Genomic DNA, 22,178 nt, shown 5'->3' with positions numbered 1-22,178 from the left:
GGAGGGGGGAGATCTCTGCACGCATTTTTAGCTCGCGTGTATGGAACACCAAGTGGGGTTTGGCTGAGCAACTTCAGAATTCTGCTTTATGAGTCAACAGCAGAGATGCCAAGACCCCTGAGTGACAAACCCACTGAGGAAAAGGGGGGGGGGCGGTAAAAAGGGAGAGAAAAAAAAGTGTGAAGGAGAAAGCTTGTCTATTTAGCAGTCTAAACTGAAGCCTGGGGAGTGGTGTTGAGAACTCGGTAGGAGGACATGAATTTCAGCTCAGCAGTTTTAAATAATCTACACTAGTCATTAAAGGGTAATCGAGGCGTCTCTTGCTTTATACTTTTCCTACCTCTCTCTCTCTCTCTCTCGCTCGCTCTCTCCTTTCTCCTTCTACTCGCTCTTCCCCAGGCTTGGCAGATAGTGATGTGTCACTGCTTATACACACACACACACACACACACAGAGCAGGCCCGGCTCTCTTCTGTTCCTCTAGGCTTTTAGCTCGTCCCCTCCCCCCAAACCAAACAGTGGAGACCCAATGTGTTTGCATGGAAGTACAAGGGGTGCGGTTGAGGGGGGGGGGTGTGTGGGTGTATCGTGGCACATTGCAGTGTCATTCTCCTGACAGCTGTCAGTCACAGTCAGAATCAGTGACCCCACCCCCACCCCCTCAATCGCAAAACACACACACACACACACACACACACACACACACACACACACACACACACATCTCTTCTGTTAAGTCACAGGTGACCTTTTGTATGCGTGCATGTCCTCGAGCCATCTCATCTAGCACTCCTTTCTGCTCCGCCTAACTTCACACCCTCGCTTGATCGAACAAGAGCACAAAGAACACAATGTTTTAGGGCCTGTTGAGTTTTATTGTTTTACCATGCCAGGTGATCATGGCAGGGCGTTGACTGTGTCAACAAACCGTTAGCACTCGAGTCCATACGCTGAAAACGCAGCATTTCCATTCATCTGCTTGTATTTTTACCTGTTTTCATGTCAGGTTTTTTTTTAACTTTTTTTTTTGGTCATGGTTTTGAGTGTTGACTTATTTGTTTTTTATGTACCCATCATCCTCTCCCGCTCTCTCTCTCTCTCTCTCTCTCTCTCTCTCTCTCTCTCTCTCTCTCTCTCTCTCTCTCTCTGCTTTTTTTCCCTACAACGTGTCAATACCGATGTGCAAAGGTCACCCTGGCTGCAGAGAGGCAGATGCGGTCGATAGAGAAATAAATAAGGAGGAGGACAGAGAGAAGGGGGTGATTGAGGGTAGAGACTGGTGATTCACAGGGTTAACTACAGGCCAGCACTGCACAAGTACACTCCAAAGGCTGCAGGGTCTGTGAGGAGCATGACCTCTGCCCTCTTTGGCTTTCTTCCTCTCTATTTATGAATTTCTGTATCATTAACCCTCTCTGCGGTTCAGATTCTCTCTCTCTCTCTCTCTCTCTCTCTCTCTCTCTCTCTCTCTCTCTCTCTCTCTCTCTCTCTGTCACTCTCTCTCTTGGTCTCGCTCTCTGTCAGTCACTCTCTCAGTCTCTCTCTCTTTCTCTCTGTCTCTCTCAGTCACTCTCTCTCTGTCTCAGTCACTCTCTCTCTTGGTCTCTCTCTCAGCCACTCTCTCTCTTGGTCTCTCTCTCAGTCACTCACTCTCTCTCTCGGTCACTCTCTCGGTCTCTTTCTCTCTCTTGGTCTCTCTTCTCTCTCAGTCACTCTCTCTCTTGGTCTCTCAGTCGCTCACTCTTTCTCTCTCGGTCACTCACACTCTCTCTCTCTCTCTCTCTCTCTCTCTCTCTCTCTCTCTCTCTCTCTCTCTCTCTCTCTCTCTCTCACAGTCACCCTCTCTTTCGCTCTCTCTTGGTCACTCTCTCGTCTCTCTCGGTCACTCTCTCTCACGTTCTTTCTCTCCCTCTATATGTTCTCTCCCCTCCCTGTAGCTTTTCTCCTTCTGTCTCTCTGCCACCCCCACACCAACCCCCTCCTCTCACTCTCTCAGTGATGTAAATGTGTACGCGTCCTGTGTCTCTTGTGTCCAAAAGGACGCAGTAAACCCTCTATCAACGCGTCCAGGGAACACGCCCTATTTTGCTAAATTGTGAACAACAAATCCGTGTTGAAATCATAGAAATAAACGAAAGAAACCCCACCAGGGTCACCATTTTCTAACCGTCTCTAACTCGCGCGGACGAGATCCCGTGTTCGGTCATCGTGACCTGCTACTTTAGCTGCAACAAGCTCGCCGCACTGATTTCATTTCAACAATCAATGCCACAAGCTTGGTCATGGTAAATAAACCCACGGGGCCACTGTCACTCATGTGGATGATGACCGATGATCAAAGGCTTTATGCAGCGCGTTATAACTCGTTTGGGTGCTACTATGTTGCTACAGACGCCAGTTTATTTTTATCTGAATAAAGTTTTGTTCATGTTTGATTGATTTTGGGGCTATTATGTTGCTACAGACTCTGTTTTATTTATTTGAACTTTGTGGTATGTCATGATGTGGCATTGTTTTGTAAATACAGATTTGGGATTTAATGTGTTAAATTTTCAGATCCATTTTCCGCACATACATGACTATAACCATAATTATAACTATATATAAAACATCAAAAATGAGTTTAACACTGCAACATTTTTTTTATTAGGGACCCACTCAATTTCCCTAGAACCCACTCACATCACCACCTGTGGGTCCCGGGGACTCACTACAGTGAAAACCTGTTTACATCACTGCTTTCTGGATCGCTCCTTTCTCCTCCCTCTCAGGACTAAAAGTGCACAGGAGATAGGAGGGGTGTTGAAACCTTTTTGGACAGAGACGTCAGCTTGTGTTAGCCAGAGTCTGTTGTTTCTCCTCGCTCCTTTCAGGGGGGAACCTGAGACATCATCACTGCTGAGTCCTCAGGACCCACAGAAGCTTTCTGACCCCTGAATGCCTCACCAAGAAAATGCACGCATACACACACACACACACTCAAACACACTCATACAAACAAATGTGTGATCACACACATATATACACACACACACACACAAGCAGCGAGTGGCAGGACACAACAAACGAGCCACAGGCATGCGGGGGCGGGAGGCGAGGGGATACGGGTTGGGGGTAGGGGCCACAAGAGAAGTTTTGTTGTCTGGTGTGAGTCTTCCAAATTGTGACAACCTCAATGCTGTCTGTGTGTGTGTTTGTTTGTGTGTGTGTGTGTGTGTGTGTGTGTGTGTGTGTGTGTGTGTGTGTGTGTGTGTGTGTGTGTGTGTGTGTGTGTGTCCCCGACTGGGCTACTGGTAGGTCAGTCAGGGCCTCCACACTTGGCCCCTGCTGCCATTCTCAGTGCTCCAAAAATGGGCAGCCCTTCCAGATCCGTCGCAGCCTCGGGGACAATCGGCCACTCTGTGTGTGAGACGCAGGCTGGGTGTATTTCCTGGACTGCAGGCTGATTTTTCAGGCCCTTGGCCAGATAGAAGGGTGGCCTTTGTCTCTATACTGAATGGCACTGCACACTAAGAACTGACTAAGTGAGGAGTTGGCAGTGGGGGAGAAAGCAGGAGTGGGATCTGTTTGTGTGTGTGTGTGTGTGTGTGCGTGTGCGTGCACGCGCATGTGCGCATGCATGCGCTTCCAGTGGGTCTCTACATGCATCCCACGCCGGCAGATGTAAATAGGCCAGTGTTAGAATGGTGATTGATTGCAGGATGGGCTACTGAGCTCTCTCTCCATCTCTCTCTCTCTCTCTCTCTCTCTCTCTCTCTCTCTCTGATTGACTGCAGCTCAATGCACTATTCTGTCTGCTTCAACTGTCTTTTCACTTAAAAAGTAGAAGTTTTAACTTTCATTGGAGACTCCTTCAATTTGAACACCTTATTTTTTTATGAACATTTTAAGTTAGTATTGAGTTTTCTCATATTGTTGTGACGGTAAATTAAGACGGTAAGAGGCAGTAAGAATTTATCAAAATGTCTGGATACGAAGTTAACTTGTGTTGCTTTCCCTTTGTCCTACCTGCAGGTCAGTGACTTCCTGTCTGGCCGCTCCCCCCTCACCCTGGCATTGCGTGTGGGTGATCACATGATGTTTGTCCAGCTCCAGTTGGCAGCGCAGCAGTCTGGTGGTCCCCAGCTCCAGCACAGACACCTCATCACTCGGGGCAATGGAGATTCCACTATGGGGCAGCCCACGGGGCAGGCTCGTGTCCCCCACCCTCACCCACAGTCCCACTACCACCCCCACCCACACAGCCAGCCAAACCCCCACCTGTCTCAGCCTCACCTGATGCCCGCCTCCCCCTCTTCCCCAAACTCCCCTTCCTTCCCAATGTCTTCCTCACATCAGCTGATCCCCCCCATGTACCACCACTCACCCTCCCCTGGCCTTTGTAGCCCCCCTACCCCCCCTCCTCCGCTGCCTCACTCTCCTCACCCCTCCCACCTGCCTGGGAGTCTTTTCCGCTCCTCATCCCATCACCATCACCATCATCATCATCATCATCAACAACAACAACAACATCAACACCTCCACTACCACCACCAACAACAGCAACACCAGCAACAGCCCCCTTCAGGCCAATCCAGCCCCCAGAGTGGCCAGCCCAGCCCTGCAGCATCAGTCACCTGCCCTGAGGTAAGCCTTGGTACAGTAACTTACTGCTGGAGCTGTAATATTTTATTACTGCTCTAAGTTCTACATACATACTGAGAGTATATGCCCCCATGGGAGTGTAAACTAATTTCATTAAAACTTTGCACTAAATGGCATAGTCTCTGTTCTGTTGAACATTGCAATTAACTGCTTTATGTCCAGTGAGATAACTTAGATGATTTTGTTCGGTTAACTTTCTCATCAATGAACAGTTCATGGGGGTAGGTTATGGCCAATTGACCTGGGTCTCATGCGCACGGCTAAATCTCCCTCCATTAGACTGATTAGATTAGCGGTATATCCTAGCAGCATGAGGGCAAACCTATGGTTAACTCGGGTCTCAGCAAGGTTTACACGTGATAAATGTGTGTGCACGCGTAGGTGTGCTTCCAAAGCACACTTCATGCCAAACACTTACTCATGTTAGGAGTGTTTGATTTCAGAGCACAGGCATTCATACCCACAGGCATACATGTGCATGTGCAGGTACATATACATAGCATGGACAGGCCGGGAGGGCACTACATCCATTCGACCTTAACCAGCCAAGAGAAGAAGAGAGGAAAAAGAAGAGCTGCAAAGAAAGAATACACAAAAATGCATACTTGTCAACAGACTTTGTTGTTTACTTTCTCCCTCTTAACTACACTCCAACTTTTGGAGAGGGAAACAGAACCAGATGTCAGTGGACTATGTGGGAGAGTTTCGTTCACAACAAGGGAGACAGAAAGACACCCCAAAGGAGCAGTGAGAAAAAGGAAATGGCCTTTTCTCATCTGGCTCTCAAAAAGTCTGACTGACACACACACACACGCACACACACACACACACACACACACACACACACACACACACACACACACACACACACACACACACACACACACACACTTGTCTGGACACTCATTGATTATATTCATTCCCTACCCCAACCCTAATTTTAACCACCAGCACTACATGAATAACCTTAACCGTTACCTTACCTTTAACTTTAACCTAATCCTAATTCTAACCTAAACCCAAGTCCTACCCCTAAAATTAGCCCCCTTAAATTCAATACCTTGGACCTTGGACCTTAAAGAAGCGAGGTGGCCAAAATCCTCAGTTTGCAGAAGTGTCCTCTCTCAAATTGGTGCTCACAAATATAGTTTAACAAGAAAACACACACACACACGCACACACAGAACAAACGCAGCCTTCTGTGTGGATCTGGATTTCACTTTCAATTCTTAGTAGAGTTATCCGAGTCAAGCCACCACAAACTTGCTTCATTGCCATTTTGGGTCTGCTGTCAGTTTAAGGTAACCAGATAGGCTCAGTCCTATGGGGCCATACCAGGACGTGGAGCTCAGGTTCTCAGTTTTCTGGGTTTCTTATGACCACCAACCTTTAGGTTACTAGTATCACTCTGATGCAAAGGGTAGTTTCAAAACTGAAGTATGACTTAGCAATGCCTAAGTTTAACCACAACACCCCAAGGTAAAGGTTACCTACAACATACTGAAGAGTATACATGTGGTATTTTTTCTGCCCGACATCTTTCTTCTCTCTTAAAAACTCACTTTGTCTGTCTTGTTTTCTTATGTCTTCATTCAGGCTAACTGCAACACCAAGGGCCCCAGCAGCAGCGCTAGTTCCTTGCCACGTTCCCGTAAGCCTGGTGCTATCATTGAGAGCTTTGTCAACCATGCTCCTGGGGTCTTCTCAGGGACTTTTTCAGGTGAGGGGACAATAAGCTGCTAGAAAGTGTATGGCTTCTCGTTACATCCAGCTGTGAAAAGGTTTTATTCTTAAGAATCTGCATTGGTCAAGCACCGCAGAAAGGCTACATCTATAATGTAGTACTACAATCCAAGTCCTGTCTCTTAAGTCTTACAAATATGAATTATATAAATTCATGGAATTATATAAATTTGTGGACCACGGCCCCTGCATGGAGTTGCACCCGAGGAGGAAACACTGAGGGCGGTTTGAAAGGATGCGGAAGCGGGGCAGGTTAAGCTAACTGCTAGCCCATGCAGACCAGCAGTCTGACAGTCATCCTGGCTGGCATTCGTTCTCCTGGACAGCGATTTTTCTTTTTTTTTGTTTAGTTTGGATATGTGTGTTCTTGTAGTTTTTGGATGTGTTTTTGTCTTTGTGTTGCACTGCTGTGGGCTGGGGGAAATGGCATTTCATGTACTTGCATACATGAAATGACAAAGTGTTCCTGATTCCTGAAATATAGATATGTATATTTTATCGGTAACTCGGTAATAATCTACTCAAAATCCCTCTCACAGGCACTTTGCACCCTAACTGCCAGGACAGCAGTGGACGTCCCAGACGAGACATTGGCACCATCCTGCAGATCCTCAACGACCTCCTGAGCGCTACACGCCACTACCAAGGCATGCCCCCTTCCCTTACCCAGCTCCGCTACCAGACCCAGTGCGGTTCACCCACCTCCCCGTCCCCCTCACCCCCTCCTTCCCCCCTGGCTGCTGATGTTACGGGCCTCTCTGCCAAAGCTACCTCGGTGCCTGCTGGTAGCCCTAGCACCCCACCACCGACTCTTCATCCGCTGATGCAGTGCCAGAGTCAGATCCGCATGTGCAGACCCCCTGGTGAGTGACTGTACATTGCATTTAATATACCCATGCAAGCATGCTATTGACTCAAGCAAACACACACACATGCACACACACTGACATCTACACACTGATATCTGTCCCCCACTCAATCACATACTATTTTTTTTTTTGTGCCACTTGGGTCATTGTGCAGCGAATAGTGCTCCAGGTGTGTGTGTGTGTGTGTGTGTGTGTGTGTGTGCACGCACACACACGTGCGCACACGCCCATGATTGATATGACTGCTGTCAAAATCTTGACAAGAAATTTCAATCTCGTCTGCTGCTCTGTTGTAATCTACAAGAGGATTTGCGTCATCCGTCTTTCAGGTTTTGTTCAGATAATGTGTACTGGTGAGATATCGGTTTTATTTTGATGATTTTGCTCTGCAGGTTTGTCAAGCACTTGGCTTCACCTTCTCAGATTGAGACTGAGAAAAAGTGGCAAGTGGGAAAAAAGACACACAGACGGTCACAGAGAAACTGTCATGGTTTTTGAGTGCGAGGAGGAGAGGAATGGCACTTTTGTTGGGAGGAAGGTGGTGCTTCCTGGTAATACAGCACTAGCTAACTCCTAACGCTTTATCCTTTCAGACAGCTGAGCTGACTGTTTCTTTGTCCATGTGCAGAGGGGATAGGTTTACCCCTTTGAACCAGGGCTGGGCGATGTTTGTATTAGATTAGGCTTTGTAAGTTTTTAAGTCTTCTCTTGAAGATGGGGCTAAAGTTGGGGGTCTTTTGGGGCTGGACCATACTTGATATACCCAAGCCTTGGGGGGGGGGGGGGGGGGCAGTGACTTGGACTAAACCTAATCTGAACATGGGAGAGGGCAATGGTGTCACAAAGACCTCTACATAGACAGACTCGAGACATCGAGAGTGTCAGACAGATGTCCAGAACCGATAACATTCAGTTCGTAGTGTAAGGTTAGATTGATTGTGCAGAGAGCAATAGCATTGTCCTTTGCTGTTTCCCTTTCTCTTGTCGAGGAAATGGGAGCTATTCATTCTGTAACTTGCTGTTAAATTTTGTTTAAGTAGACTGATAGGGAGGATCCTTGAATACAGTGATTAATGTTTAATGTTTTCTTTTGTTTGGAAAAGGCGAAATATACGCCTCCATTGTCTTCATATGCAGACCCGGTCTGGCTTTGCTGCACATGCTGTGACCTTCCATTGGCGACAGAGTTGTAGCGCTATAGGACCCGAGCAAAGGTTCACAGAAAACACACATGGCTGCTCTGCATCACAATGTGTCCTTACAAATCTTCAGTTAACAGTTGGAATAACATAGGCCTATTTTCCGAAGTCTGGGAAGACCCCTTCCTTCACTGCCCCCACCTACTCCCTCCATTCTTTCCTTCTCGCTCTTGCTCGCTCTCATCCTCCTTTGCTTCCACTTAACGGCCCATGCCACAGTTTTCCCCAATGCCGGTCCAAAAAGAGAGACGCCTGTAAAATCCATATTTCTTTCTCGCCTCTCCCCAGCTGTTCACCCCTCTCTTTCCACGTCTGTGTTGTCCATCAATGTGTCGTCTGTGTCCGCTTGGCCTTTAAATAGATGGATGCATTCAGAAATGCAGCTCTGCTGAAAGAATTTGCATTGTGTAGTAGAGGGAAGTGAGAAGAGGAGGAGGAGCCACGGGGGGGGGGGGGGCGGTTAAAACCACAACACTAAGCCTCCATTCATCACATGGGTGTTTATATCCGGTCCATCCGTCTACCAACTGCCCACTGATTTACCACGGCGTCCAGCAGAGAGGAGAAAAAAACAAAACAAAACAAAACAGAGGAGGCTGAAGAATGGCCTCTCTAATGCCCTTTTATTTCTGACTTAACTGCCCCTGTCCAAATTCCTGTTGACAATACTCCCTTCCAGAAGCTGTTGTGAATTTGTAAGCTGACCAACCGAGCACAGTAAAGCACACTGGGACAACGAATGACCCTGTCTGTTTGTGCTTCTGGAGGCTGCATGGTTGCCTATTTGCCCTTGCGTGAGGAGTCCTTGAGAAGCCGATGACTAAGAGCTCTGACATGGTCTTATCAACCAACACCTGGTGGAAGAATTGCTAGTCAAAGCCATGCTCTGCACATCTGGGAGTAGCGGCGCTTGTTGGCCGCAAACTCATGTATTAACTCGAGTTTATACAGAACAAATTGCATTCACTGGGGATTCAGTACACTTTTTTGCTGCTGGAGCCTCAAGTGGTTTGGTGCGAATAGCCTTCTGGCAGTCTCCTCGCAAATTACGAATATGTCTGATTTCGCCATATTGTCAGTAACAAACACAAAATAAGCCCAAAGAGGGCATTTGCACCATAAGGACGGACAAGCGTTAATGCATCTTTAGTGGCACGGTGCTGTAGTGCTTAGCGCTGTCGCCTCACAGCAAGAAGGTCCTGGGTTTGAACCCCGGGGTTGTCCAACCTTGGGGGTCATCCCAGGTTGTCCTCTGTGTGGAGTTTGCATGTTCTCCCCGTGTCTGTGGTGGGTTTTCTCCGAGTGCTCCGGTTTCCCCCACCATCAAAAGAGACGTGCATGTTAGGGTTAATACTCCGGTCTGTGCCCCTGACCGAGGCATGGCAAGACGAACTGGAGTTGGTCCCCGGGTGCTGCAGCTGCCCACTGCTCCTAGCTACACAGCTAGGATGGGTTAAATGCCGAGAAGTATTTCCCGATGGGGATCAATAGAGTGTATATATATAAAAAAAACATCTTTAGTAGTTTTGAATAGGTTGATACATGGTGGTAGACAAAAAAACAAACAAACAAAAAAACCCCAGATGTTTCAGTGTCAAGCCTTTGTTACTGTATGCCACTTTAGCCTCGCAATGTGTATTGAAGGCACGTAGCAAACAAGCGCCGCTACTTCGCCGAACTTCATAGTGTAGCTATGCATGGTACAGCAGCTAAGCTCTGCTTCGTGGAAACCCGTTCCCCATTCAGTTACAGGAATTACCTGTTTGTCCCTATGAGCAGTTTCTGCCTGTGTGTGTGTGTGCGTGCATGGCAGTCAACCTCAGGTTCAGACAGCCTCTTGAAAATGTCACATAGCTTGGCTGTCTCCTGAGAGCCTTTACCCTTTCCACTGCAAGTTCATGTGCGAAGGGGAGAAGACAGGCGTGAATTAAAGGCTTACACACACACACATGAACACGCACACACACACACGCATGCACATGCAAGTATAAACACAAGCGCCTGGTTAAAAGCTTGGAGACTAGCTTTAGTGTTGGGCCTTGATGTGTAATATTGCTGAGTACAGGGCTTTGTCAGCCTAGGACCAGTGTCAGATTTGAACAGGGGGGCTTTAGGATGGCCTGGCAGAATAATAGTTAGATAAATTCCTTTGCTGAGTGGGGTGGACCGACCCTGCTCTACCCTCCTTCGCTCCAGCCCCCTCCCCAGCCGAACCCATTGTTTGGGGACCGCGGACGGGGGACTGCGTACAGGGCACCAGGCTGAGCCATTGAAGGGCAGGGCAGGGGAGGGCTATGGGATTAGGTCCGCCTTTTAGACCCACACCCACTGCAGCTGCTTAGTTCAACACAGTAAACCCACAGCAGGGCAAAGCAGGGGCAAAATGAGCCCTGAAAGAAAGGGAAAAGGCTACCATTCTCCCTTCCCTTGTCTCACTCCTGCCCCCCACATTCCTTCATCCCCCTGTCCCCTTTCTATCTGTCAGGTCAGGTTAACTTAGTACTTACTGGCTGAGACTTGGCTTGCTAAAGACCAAAGGGGTGATGTGCATGCATGCGTGCATGTGGTCACATGCACTGAGTCTTTGCTCCCATAGTGCCCTATCTTAAGCCTTGATCTACTGGACCAGGGTGCAATGCATTATATATTGGCAGACGTTGCTCCCCTGTCATCGCACATGTGACGCTGTTGCCGGTGACACGGGCGTTCTTGCATGCACATGCGCGAGCAGCGGTAGCTCAGCCAATGCCCCAATGAGGCAATACAGCACAGAGCTATCTAGCAAAGGCAGCCAAGCACATCAGGTGCCCTTTCATTGTCGACAAGGAGAAAGGAGAGTGAGAGAGTGAATGCAAATTAAGTCTAAAAGTCATTGAAGAGCCTGTCTCCCTGCAGGGCTGTCGATGCCCTTTCACTGGCTGTCAAAATGCTCACATTGACTCCACTTTGATTGGTTGCTTCACTCCCAGTCTGATTGGCTGCTTCTATTTTGTCTGATATTTGACGATGGATAGCTTATTTAGCGTTTGTGCTTGATTTGCTGGTTGCCTCTTATAGGACCTTGACTTTCTAGAGGAGTCGCGGACTATGGTGGGCTGTGCGCCGTAAGCAATAAGGGTACATTAATTAGCATGAGTTAATGCAACTAGCAGCTAATTAACCCTTAACTAACCTTATTGACATTAGTTAATACTCGTTAATAAGCATTAACTAACCTAACCCCAATAAGCGCTATGTAACTGTTAGCAAATTTGTCTTGTTAACATTTATTAAGTGTGTACAGGTTAATTAAGGTATGAACTAATATTAGTAAATGATGAACACCATTAGTAAATGATTACTATACACATTAGTTAACGGTAACTGTTAGTTAATGATTATTTCTGGTAAAGTGTAACCAGCAAGTTTGCTGTCTCTGGGATTTGGATATTGCTTACCCTTTGACCTAAAGATACGGGGCTCCAGATGACTAAGGGTTACCTGGACCGTAGATTCGCATCCAAATGCTCTTTCACTGAATTCCACTGTGGCCTCTGAGGCAATATAACACAAGGAAGCTCGGAGGGCCTTGATTGAATAACTCTGAAAATGTCCCTCATCACATCTTTGAATGTCATGTCGTGATCTGAAATAAATGGAAATATTACAAGGACATGCTTCTTGTTCAGCGGTTAGCTGTAAATGTATGTAATTGTAGATTATTACAGGGGAATTTTGACCCTGTTCACTGGCTGACAAATGGAATGGAGTTGCGAGAGAGGCCAGGAAAAGAGTCGCTGATAATACCAGAGGAAATCAAGGGCGGCTTTGCTGCATTATGTCTCTCTCTCTCTCTCTCTCTCTCTCTCTCTCTCTCTCTCTCTCTCTCTCTCTCTCTCTCTCTCCTTCTCCCTCTGTCTCTCGCTCTCTCTCGTTTTTACACAGAGATCGGGCAGTAATGGCGTAATGAAGACTTATGTTTATGCTGCCTTGTTTTTTTTTTCTCTGAACCAAACAAAGGCAGCATAATGACGCCCCAGTGTGTGATTTTACGTTGCATGCTGGCGTTGCGGAAGCAGAAGCATCACAATGTGTAACACAACAGCATTGTCGGCTGTCCGTCCTGCAGGCTGTCCCTTTTACACAGACACAGATTTGTCTCTGTGACTACCTCTGCTGCTGGCTTAATGCTGGAACATTGACCCCCCCCCCCATTCAAGTGTTCGTACCTCTTTTTTTTGGACCCCCCCCCCTTTTCTCTCCAATTGCACTTGGCCAATTACCCCACTCTTCCGAGCCGTCCTGGTCGCTGCTCCACCCCTTCTGCTGATCCAGGGAGGGCTGCAGACTACTACCACATGCCTCCTCCAATACATGGGGAGTCAGTCGCCAGCCGCTTCTTTTCACCTGACAGTGAGGGGTTTCACCAGGGGGATGTAGTGCATGGGAGGATCACACCATTCCCCCAAGTCCCCCCCCACCAATAGGTGCTCCGACTGACCAGAGGAGGCACTAGCGCAGCAACCAGGACACATACCCACATCTGGCTTCCCACCCGCAGACATGGCCAGTTGTGTTTGTAGGGACGCCCGACCAAGCCGGAGGTAACACGGAGATTCGAACCGCCAATCCCGTGTTGGTAGGCAGTGGAATAGATCCGCTACGCCCCGTGTTCGTACCTTTTACACAGAAAGGCGAGACGGCTTAGTGGTGCAACGTTCTCGCCTTGAAAAGGCTGTGTAAAAAGCCTTTCTGTTTCCCTCCCTCTCTCTATCTCTTCTGTCTCGAGGTCTCTCTCTCTCTCTCTCTCTCTCTCTCTCTCTCTCTCTCTCTCTCTACATCTGTCTCTAAACCCACCCTCTCTCTTTTCTTTGGATGCTGAGCAAACACAATGTTCTCTCAGTAAGATCACAAGACTTATCAAGGCAAACAAACAAACAACAGCACTAAGACAACTGCTAATGAAGGCCAATCTTTAAGCAATCAATACAAGGAGAAGCTCCTTTAATCTCCCTCACAACCCCCCTTCCACACACACACACACACACACACACACACACCTGTGCTCCCTCTCTCAGTCCTTGCAGTGTTACTAAGCTGGGCTCTAGAAAAGGGAAACTGACTGACACATTAATTATTTATGGACGCCATCTTTCTTTTTCTTTCTTTCTTTCTTTCTAATCATGTAAACACACACAATCTCAGATACTCTAATATTCTGTCTGTCTATCTGTCTGTCTGTGTTCATATCATCCCTCAGTCTTTGCAAGCAGTCATTGGGCAAGACTGTGCTGTGTCTGTGTCTGTGTCTGTGTGTCTGTGTGTCTGTTTGTGTCTGTGCATGTGTGTGCGTGTCCATGCTTGTACAGTCCACCCTTCTTTGCCAGCCCTAATAATAGCCATACTGTCATAAACATAGTCTGGAGTGTCCCAGTGGCCAGCTGTGTCCGGCACAGCTGCCTAAGGCTCCGGTAGTGACGCTGATGAATGGCTTCACACTCACACACACACACACACACACACACACATATATATATATACTGCCTCAAGCACATTCCCAAGGCTCCTGCCAAGCCAAAGGCCAAGACTTCCTACTACACTTGCAAACTGCCCTTTAGTGTGTGTGTGTGTGTGTGTGTGTGTGTGTGTGTGTGTGTGTGTGTGTGTGTGTGTGTGTGTGTGTGTGTGTGTGTGTGTGTGTGTGTGTGTGTGTGTGTTCACACTGAGGCATGCTGAGGCCCCAGAAACTTCTCTAGTGAACTCTGGCAGGTTGAATGACTAACAGAATCTTAGCAATTCCATAGGTAAACACTGCAAAGCATGAAGACAGAGAGACGGCATGGATGCGGCGTGGTGCCGGCTCTCTGCTGTCCTGCACAGATGAGGACAGCCATGTTACGGCAGCCAATGGGCGGTTTTGGTCTTGGCTTAGTCGAGGCTAGGGAGGGACGAAGAAGAGGACCGGAGGGGGGAACAAAGCCTTGCGGCAGTGCAGCACATGGAGCTGCACACTGGAACAATGGCCCTAATGTAGAGAGACCCCCCCCTTCATTGTGCCCCTCCCTATTCTCAAGAGATGACACAATGCCCTCACGCACACAGCATCTGGATCCACACACTTTTTTTGTCAAACCCAACATAAATTTATTGGTTGTGGAAAAAGTCGACGGTGTGAGTGTCTATGCATGTCTGACTGACAGAACACGAGAGTAAATCCGCGTCTTCTTTTCCTGTTAACGCCGTGCCTCCATTCATTAGATCCGTTCTACAAAAGCAGCGTTAGGGCAGCTTGAGGCTGGCTCCGGTTTGTTAGCCTGCACCGCTAGACAGTGGTGAATATTTATAGCCGGAGAACGGCTCTGCACTGCTGGATCCGATAAGCAAATGAGGGAAAGAGGTAAATTAAGCCCACACAAAGTCCGGAATTCATTCCGATGGTAGGAGGAAGAGTGGAGGAGGGTACAATTGATTTCGGAAAACTGCCACCTACGGCTGATCCTTTACCCTCCACCCTCTTTCTCCATCCCCTTCCTCTATTCCCCCTTACCCCAAGGGGAGGAATTCCTAACCCTCCCTTCCACCCCGTCCTTCACGTTGCCCCACCTATCTGTCTCTGGGGAGACATAGGCCAAGGGCTGGGGAGGGGGGGGTCTCTGTATATGTGTGTGTGGGGTGTAGGGGGGTGGAAGGGTGGGGTGCTGGTAGGGGGGTGGGTTGTTGGGTCAGTGAGCTGGGAGCAGGAAGCTGCAACCATAAAAAAGGAAAAGAAGAAAAAAGCCAATCACTCTCTCTCTCCCTCGCTCCCTCTCTCTCTCACTCTCTCTCTGCTTACAATTTCCATTCGCTTGCATTTTCTATTGAAAGCCAATAGCGTTGTCCTGGGCCTGAGATGGATGGCTGCACTAGAGCTAAGGTTTAATCAATAGGTCTTTTTAATTTGCCATCGATCCATGTTAAAAGCTACTGCGGCTGCTGCTGCCACAGTGTGTGTGCATGTGTTTTGTGTGCGAGTGGGGGAAGGGGGTGTACACACAGGTTTGTGTTTATGTGTGTACATCTGCATGGCCGCTTCTGTGTACGTTGCGTATGCATGTGCATGCGAGTATCTCCACCTTCTGTATGTGTTTTTGTGCGACTGCGTGATGTACGTGCGTGTGTGTGAATTTGTGCCAGCGCGTACAGGAGAAGCAGAGAGATGGGTCCTGTTCTTCGGGTTATTGACATTCTAGCCCATTATTTAATTATTTCATTCCCAGACAGATACTAATGGAGCTAGCTAATAGATTGTGGTTGCGTTCCCTTCCGTCCGAGCTCCTGAATATATGCATAAATGGAATTAGGCTTGACTTGCCTGCTGTAGGCAAGCATTCACAATACTGTTCACAAAGCCCCCCCCCCCCCCCCCCCCCCCGAGACCAGGTTCTCCTATAGGCACATCAACAGCTAGAAATGCATTTAGCCGCACATCCAGCCATTGTTGCCTGTCAGCTGCAGTTAGTTGTGTGTTTATGATGGGCAGCTATTAGACGGCGCCGTCTCTTTGTTGCTTGTTTTGAGCACGTTGGCCTCGCGCAGGACTTTCAAGGAGATTTTCCATACTCGGTGTTGAGGGAGGGATAAAGGTTCAGTAGAAAATTCTCAATTTGCATTGTGTGTGTATGTGTGTGTGTGTGTATACGTTTGTTTGAGGAAGCATCCATATTTTTTTGTATTCTGCCTGCTCTTGTCTAACTCAGTATACCCCCCATTTTCTCTTTGAAACACACACACAATAATATGAGGTTTTTTATGCACTATGTACAGTGCCTCGGTGCCTACATTGACTGACTACCTCTTCCCTTCCTCTCCTCCTGCATAGGTGATCGTCTGCGTCAGACGGAGAACCGTGCGACCCGCTGTAAGGTGGAGCGTCTGCAGCTGTTGATGCAGCAGAAGCGCCTGCGGAGAAAGGCCAGGCGGGACCAGCGCGCTCCCTATCAGTGGCTGCCAAATCGCAAGGCTGGACGCAGCAACAGCAACAGCAGCATGTCCAGCGAAGGCTCCCTGGACCTGGACTTCGAAGACTCTGTGTGGAAACCTGACGTCAAGGCTGACATGAAATCCGAGTTCGTTGTTGCCTGAGCCAGAGGGTCCGGAGCCCCCCTGGGCGTTTAGATGAGGAGAGAGGGAAAGGATTGAGTGGAATTGATTTTTTTTTTTTAGAGGTTTTTGTTTTTTGTTTTGTTTTTGTTCAAGGGGATGGATTTGCAGGAGTTAAAACAGTAGTGTGAAGATCGGTTTTCATGATGAAATGATTCAGAAATCAGTAACCATAAAGGCTTCCTGTGACCAGCAGCTGTCACAGGAAAAATGCTCCCCAGTGAAGCTTGTCCCGTCGTGTCCCTGACAGCCAACCTTGTGAAAAACAGCAGAACATTCTTGCGATGCTTGGTTGTTGAAAGGAAAATAACCTGGACTTAACGGGGTAAAGGACTTGAGCTACGCTTAACGTAGACACAGAGACTGCAGATGACATGCTGCCCTATTCAAGACCGAACCATACCCGAACTTGGAACGGGACACAATTCAGTGGGTGATGGTAGTGGTGTTGAGTTTTATTTCTTCGACTTGTCCCCATCCCCCCCCCATCCCCCAAAAAAAGGTGAACTCTGGACAGCTATGGAGAGATCCACACTGGACTAGTAAACAGAAAAGGAGCGCCGAGGCCTTGGTAAGGCTTCGGTGTTTCTCAAGCTCATGAATGGAAGGCAGCCATCATCAGGCTGCCAACCTATGGACTACTGCAACGGGCATTCTTACTGATCTCAAAACTCACACAACAGAGTCTTGTTTTTACCTGTTACAGAGGGGTTATGCTTCTTTTCCAACTGTAGACATTATTATTATTATTATTATGATCGTTGTTATTTTCTAAACAAAAATATGTAGCATTGTTCACAAAGCATTCAGGTTTACGTATAACAGTTCAAAGTAGTCGTTGATTTGCACATTTCCATGATTTGAAACAGTTGGTCAAAGTGTGCAAGAAATTACGTGGGGGGGCCTGGGGGAGTCGGAATAAAAAAAATTTAAAAAAAATAACATGGAAGACGTATTGATATCAATCTTAGTAACAAATGGTGTCGATAGGGATGATTAAACGAATAAACAAATGAATCGATATTAACAGAAAGTGCTTTAGAGGATTTAAAAATCTTTAAAGATGTATATGGAAAAAAAATCTATTTTTATTTCTCTTCCTATCTGCTGTTTTCAAAAAACAGCAGCCCTCTGTGGCTTTAGTCAAGTCATTGACTACCGATAAGTACATATATCCATTCAATCATTCATTAGCTCGTTCATATATTAGTCATTTAGCCACAACAAATGATGAGGAAGAATTTCCATTCAGTCCACCTTATATCGTACAGACCTGAATGGACTTGCTAGGGGGTTTGTATTAGGGTTTGTATACATTAATGTGACAATTGGCAAGGGTTTATGAGGGTGTGTGTGTATGTGTGTCTTCAGTGTAAATTGATTTCATGTATCCCATGTCTGAAAACATAATTTTTTTTTTTTGGGTCAAAACTGTATTCACCCCAAATCCCCGTAGTTACTCAGCTCATGAAGATCAGTGCCGCGGATGCATGGATCATCACTTTATACCGTACCAGAACGAGACACCGGTCTTTTAAAGATGGTTCCCCGATTTTAGGTCCACTGGAAACACAGGTCAGACTGTATTCCTAGACCGTACGGCCGGATAATATTGTCTATATTTTCCATTTCTGGCCAAGAGAAAGAAGAGGGGGGGGGTCTGTATCCAGCGTCATTTTCTAGTGCCTCCACTAGTTCATCCACTGACATATCAGGTTAGGCCTTTCACAGTTTTGCTGCTACACGTGAGGAGATAAAAATGGGAGGGGGAATGACTTTTCTTTGCATGCAAAAGTGTGAAATATACTGATCTTTTTACTATTGTTAAAAGGAAGAAGAAAAAAAAGACTTAAGAAAACTGGTGCTGTGGGGATGGAGGTCAACAACATGCATGAATTTGTAAAAAAGAAAAAAAAAGATTACACAACGCTGCTTTTGTCAGATTATTTTTCTTCTTTTTAATTTTTCATCATTAGAACAGCAGTGTCCTGTTCCAAGTATTGCGATGCAAAGCCAAAACAGATGAAGTAAGACTGGACTAATAACTCGTTGAGCAGTGAACATTCCTGCTCTGTGACGATCATGATGATGATGATGATGATGATGAGCAAAGGAGCAACTGACTCGCTAAATGCTAAAACGCTGGCTTTCCCCCCATGTTTCTCAAGGATCCAGACAGCCTACGAACCATCTAGCCACCTTCTCCCAACCGTTGTTAACAACCAAGACTCATATATATGGACATATTAGCAGGGAACCAATGGACCAGCAGAAATACAGTACTTTCCATCATGTTCAAACTCATTCTAGAGGAGCGTCTAGCCTGACTGTCTGTCTGTTTATCTGTCTATGTCTGATTGATTGACCACCTTTACCATGATTGCACTCCCAGAGATTGCAGTGAGAGATTACCCTTTTTGGTGAACCTCATCTTTTTTTTAAGTGGCCTTAACTTTCACTAAAAATGAGACACTTGGGGACAATGGGGCGGGGGGTGGTGGAAATGTTTTCAGTTTTTGAACTTTGTGTGTGTCGTCAGACGTGTTGTCATCAAGGCACCATTTTTGTCACTGAGGACACTGGGCATCTCTTGTTTAGTGCTTTTAGCTGGTGGAGTCTCTATTATGTCAAGGCTTCTGTGCCTTAAAACGTTGCCCTTGCAGTGTCAGTGTCACATTTAAGCTGAAGAAATTGTTTTCCATGGATTGATATACAAGACACGATAGTAGTCGCAGTCATGGGAGTAGTAGATTTTTAGGGGTAAAGCTTGTTTGAGTGAATTGATAACTCTTAAAAAGGTCGGTTTTATTCCTCAAATATTGTCTTACTCCCATTTCTCTGTTGTGTTGCCATGCTCGATGGTCTCTCCGTTGTCCGTTCCTCGTCCTCCTCCTCTCGTACCCTTCTTCTGACTCTGTCCTACCCACCAACAAGCTGCAAGAGCTACAAATTTGGAAAACGCATTATGTTCGTTGAGGAAGTTTTGACCACAGTACTTACTTACATGGCAACAAATAGCCCTGATTCAGAATGGAAAAGGTCCTCTGAGGACTTCAGACGACATGCACTTCCTGTTTCCTTGGATTCAACCTATTAAAGGACAATTTACCCCCACTCCCTCCCAAATTTGATTTAACTTTTCTTTTGTATATGTATGAACTATATTCTGTGTGTGCCTCACTTCTTTGTGAAACTGAAAAAGATGAAACAAAACAAAAAAGACAATGGGCTGCTGGTATTTAAACTAATGGGTTGGGTTGGCAGGGGTATAAAGATGGGGGAGGGGGGTACATGTTGGTGGAATTCTGATCACATCAGTTAAGTTGCCTGTTCTTTCTTGTAGCCAACCATTGAAAATAATAACAGGATTCAAGAATACAATTTACAATGTTCTAGCTCTAGACCGGTGTAGCACATGTGTGACTGTATTAATTTATGAAACCAAAATGGTAACTGTGAATTATGTATTTCTTTGTGCATTTTCTAAAGTGGGGGAGAAGGTGGTTGGGACATTAAGAGCAATTGATGCCTATGTCCTATACTTTTGTTTTTGGTGGAATATAATGGAAATTATCAGTTTCCCAAAAAAAAAAAAAAAAAAAGACAAAACAAAGAAGAAAAAAAAACAACCCTAAAAATTATATGAATATATTTTTTTTCTTAAGCAATACATTTCAGTGTGACTTGTGATAGAACATTTTTCTTTTTTTTAGGTAATAAATGAATAAAAAGCAAAATGAGGACATTTCGTTGTCTGTCTGAGTATTAATTACGAGTTCATTCGATAACTTCCAGTTTGAGGTTTTCCGCAAAAGTTTTGGCTCAGTAAAGCGTTTCACATAGGACTCCGTTTCAGGTAACCAGATATATATGACTGGTATCTGAAAATGCGGTGAAGCTCTGAACCATACCGATGAAGTATCATTTTCCCAGTATCGAAACCTCAATGTATATAAGAAGACAAGCTCACCATACCGTCCGACAGAGAGGGGAGGGGTGTAGGGTTCGTGGATTTTATGTGTGTGTTTGGGGGGGAGGGAGGGGGTCATCAAGATAATTTTAGTGGGAGAGCCAAAGGACGTTTTCCTCCACATCTGTCAGTAGGTGCTGGGCTCAAGATGAGACAGAATATTGAAGTGGAGCAACACAGAGATAGAGAGAGAGAGAGGAGAAAGAGCAAGTGGTGCATCATGTGAACCTTGCTTCCTGACACATGTACAGCTAAAGGTCCTTTGAAGCATTTGTAGCCCGAGTCTCTTTACTTGGCAGGGCTGACAACAGAGCAGCTTGACTTGGAGCGGCAGGAAACACCTGAAATAGGGTCGAACTTGAAAGGACAAACACCTACTGTATGCCAAAGTATCGCCCAGACGGTGCCCCAATAACACAGCACGCGGCCTTCTCGAATGTGTGAAGTGAAGTAGCCAACATAGCATGAAAACAAAAAACACATGAACTTATGATAATGAATTTGTTTTAGTCATTGGCTAGTTTAATGGAAAGCAAGAAAGTGAGAGTAAGCCAAAAAAAAAAAGGCCGGTGGTGTTAAAACTTCACTGAGATAATTAGAAATGTGCCTGCAAATGACACATGCAGAAAAGTATCTAATGGGAGCTAAAGCCAAGAGTGGAGAATAACTGAGGAAAGCGCTATAACAGTACTGTTGTAAGTGATGGCAATTTCTGGTTCACAGAACTAATTTGTTGTAGAAATGTGAGTTACATTTGGTGACCTGAGTTCTGAAATAAATATTCCATGAGGTACACATAGCTGACAGTCGGCCGTGGATGAAATGTGTTTTCATCTCCAGGATTTGGTGCATAGTTAATATTGCATACATCACATTAAAAAGCAATAACCTCAGTTGAGCAATCAACATCCCACCCCACCACCGACACCCAGCAGCTAGTCAGCCAGAGGCCAGAAGCATTGCATTGTTTTTTTGCACCTTCATTTTGATGGCACAGATAATGGCCAAGGAGTTGAAATGTGTCTCTTGGCCCTTTTCTCTCTTGGCCTCCCTCCCTCTTGCTGAAAGATGGATTTTGTTAATGCAAGCCTCCCACTTAGCGGCTTTCTAAATACAAGCAATGCACCGCCTCCTTTTGTCCCTAGCCTGTGGGGAATAAAGACCCAAACATTGCAGTTTGATGAGCAGAGCCTGATAGAAAATATCGATGACAAAGCATGCGTTGGCTCATCAGTGAACTAATAGTCCTTAATTTCTCCCGATTTCGCGGACAGGCAGCAAAAAAACGTTGTGGTTCGATGGAAGCAAGCCATCTTGGTGACCTAAATTCAATCTGAGATAGATCTAAATACGATCCTCCACTGTGAAAAAGGCAAATCAAGAACACTCTGAGGAGACTTAGATTTCTAGCCGTTTGGTTGTTCATCATTGTAGCTTTTCATGGGGGGGAAAAAGTGCACTCTGATTTCTGTAAACGTATGCATGTGTAACACTGCAATAGCAAGTTTGATGTCATACTTCTTCCACGGACCTATGCAGATGAGTATCTGCCGGCAGACTTAAATGGTTTTGCTGTTGTTATTGCCTTGAAGTTGATTTGACTAAAAACATTTTGCAGTCTTCTAAATGTGCTGG

At 46.3% G+C, this 22,178-nt stretch overlaps 1 protein-coding gene across 2 annotated transcripts in view; it reads left to right on the top strand.

The window, feature by feature from the left end:
- midn (midnolin) overlaps positions 1-20,312 on the top strand; it is a 36,045-nt gene extending 15,733 nt beyond the window's left edge. For both annotated transcript variants that reach the window (XM_056276969.1, XM_056276970.1), the window contains exons 5-8: positions 4,015-4,626; positions 6,241-6,364; positions 6,927-7,250; positions 16,293-20,312. In XM_056276969.1, the coding sequence (XP_056132944.1) occupies positions 4,015-4,626; positions 6,241-6,364; positions 6,927-7,250; positions 16,293-16,555 (1,323 nt within the window). In that variant the 3' untranslated portion in view covers positions 16,556-20,312. The remainder of the gene's footprint in view (positions 1-4,014; positions 4,627-6,240; positions 6,365-6,926; positions 7,251-16,292) is intronic.
- Positions 20,313-22,178: the final 1,866 nt, after the last annotated feature.

The sequence above is a fragment of the Lampris incognitus genome, chromosome 3, assembly GCF_029633865.1.
Source record: "Lampris incognitus isolate fLamInc1 chromosome 3, fLamInc1.hap2, whole genome shotgun sequence".
NCBI classification, from domain to species: Eukaryota; Metazoa; Chordata; class Actinopteri; order Lampriformes; family Lampridae; genus Lampris; species Lampris incognitus.
Note: the sequence above shows the minus strand (reverse complement) of the source record. Positions and strands in the feature narration are given on the sequence as shown.